Source organism: Empidonax traillii, unplaced genomic scaffold (genome assembly GCF_003031625.1).
Source record: "Empidonax traillii isolate 1590-97213 ecotype Southwest subspecies unplaced genomic scaffold, ASM303162v1 scaffold2418:size28549, whole genome shotgun sequence".
NCBI lineage: Eukaryota > Metazoa > Chordata > Aves > Passeriformes > Tyrannidae > Empidonax > Empidonax traillii.
In genome coordinates this window covers 3,697-5,295 of record NW_020957611.1, presented here as the reverse complement: position 1 = coordinate 5,295, position 1,599 = coordinate 3,697, and the positions used below count along the sequence as shown (strand labels likewise).

Genomic DNA, 1,599 nt, shown 5'->3' with positions numbered 1-1,599 from the left:
CTTCCCAAATCCCCAAACACCTCCTCTACCCTCTCCCTGCCCCCTAAACACCACCTCAACCCCATCCCCATCCCCACACACAGACACCCATCTCCCCCAACCTCCCCAATGATACCCCCATCACCCTCAAACCTCTTCCAAGCCCCCCAATTACCCCTCCAAAACCCCAACCCCCACCCCCCCGTACCGGCCACCCCGTTGCTCTCTGTGGGCAGCAGCGGCGGCGGCTCCGGGGGCAGGAGGGCGGCTCCCCCTCCCAAAACCTCAGGCTGGGGGGCAGGGGGCATCACCTCGGGGGGCACCACGGTCACCTGGGTGCACTTGCCGTAGAGATCCACGACCGCCCACACCCGGGGGGGGATCCCGGCGGCCGCCACCCCCCAGTCGCGCCCGTTGACCCAGAGCCGCAGCTCCCCCCCCGCCGTGGCCTGCACGCCCACCCTGTCCCCCTCCCCCAGCGCGTCCAGGTCGGGCCCGAAGTCCTCGCGCAGGGAGCGGCCGTCGCGCAGCACCGAGCAGCCCGAGACCACCCAGGAGCCCCCCCGCAGCCCCGTGGCGCTGCTGGGGAACTCCAGCTCAGCGGGGTCCAGCGCCGTCACTCCCACCTCAATGGAGCCACTCCATGAGTTCACCTGCGGGGAAAAATGGAGGTTATGTGGGATCAAAGGGTTGTGGAGGGCCAGCACAGTCACCCTCACCTCGATGGAGCCTCCATGAGTTCACCTGGGGGGGGAGAGAAAAACAGGGGTTAGGGGGGTCGTGAGGGGGATCCTGAGTGGGGTTTGGGGACTTATGGGGGTCTAGGGCTCCACCTCAATGGAGTCACTCCACAAGTTCACCTGGGGGGAAAACGGGGAAAAAACAGGGGTTAGAGGGATCTTAGAGAGGGTTGGGTGGCCTGAGGGGGTTAAAACAGTAGTTTAGGGGATTATGGAGGGGAAATGAGGAGTTTGTGGGGTCTTGGGGGGTCCTGTTGTGGGGTTGAGGAAGTTTGGAGGTCCTGAGGGGGATAAAAGAGTGGTTATGGGGATCCAGTCCCTCCCAGTGCCCCCCAGGCTCCTCTCAGTCCATTCTAGTGCCCTTCAACCCCTCCTAGTTGTCTCCAGTCCCCCCCAGTGCCTTCCCTGTTCCTGCCAGTGCCCCCATCCCAATATGCCCCAGTGCCATCCAACCCCTACCAGCCCCTCCAACCGACCCCACCCCCCTCCCAGTCCTTCCCAGTATGCCCTCTCCAATCTGCCCCAGTCTTTCCATCACCCCCGGTGTCCTCCCAGTCCATCCCAGTCCCCTCTCCCTATCCCTCCCCAATCTGCCTCAGTCTTACCATCACCCTCAGTGTCCTCCCAGTCCATCGCAATCCCCTCCCAGTATCCCCTCCCCAGTCTACCCTAGTCTTTCCATCACTCCTAGTGTCCTCCCGGTCCATCCCAGTATCCCTTCCCTAATCTACACCAGTCCATCCCAGTCTCCCCCAGTCTATCCCAGTCCCCTCCAGTCCCTCCCAGTCCCCTCTAATGCCTTCCCAGCCCAGTCTCAGTCCCCTCCCAGTTCCCTCCAAGTCCATGCCAGTCTGTCCCAGTCCCCGCCACTCCCCTTCCA

At 63.5% G+C, this 1,599-nt stretch overlaps 1 protein-coding gene across 1 annotated transcript in view; it reads right to left on the bottom strand.

The window, feature by feature from the left end:
* Positions 1-839, bottom strand: part of LOC114071913 (neuralized-like protein 4) — a gene marked incomplete at its 5' end in the record, with an annotated part of 2,425 nt that extends 1,586 nt beyond the window's left edge. Inside the window, 2 exons of the mRNA XM_027909795.1 lie at positions 188-632; positions 813-839. Of these exons, the coding sequence (XP_027765596.1) occupies positions 188-632; positions 813-839 (472 nt within the window). The remainder of the gene's footprint in view (positions 1-187; positions 633-812) is intronic.
* Positions 840-1,599: the final 760 nt, after the last annotated feature.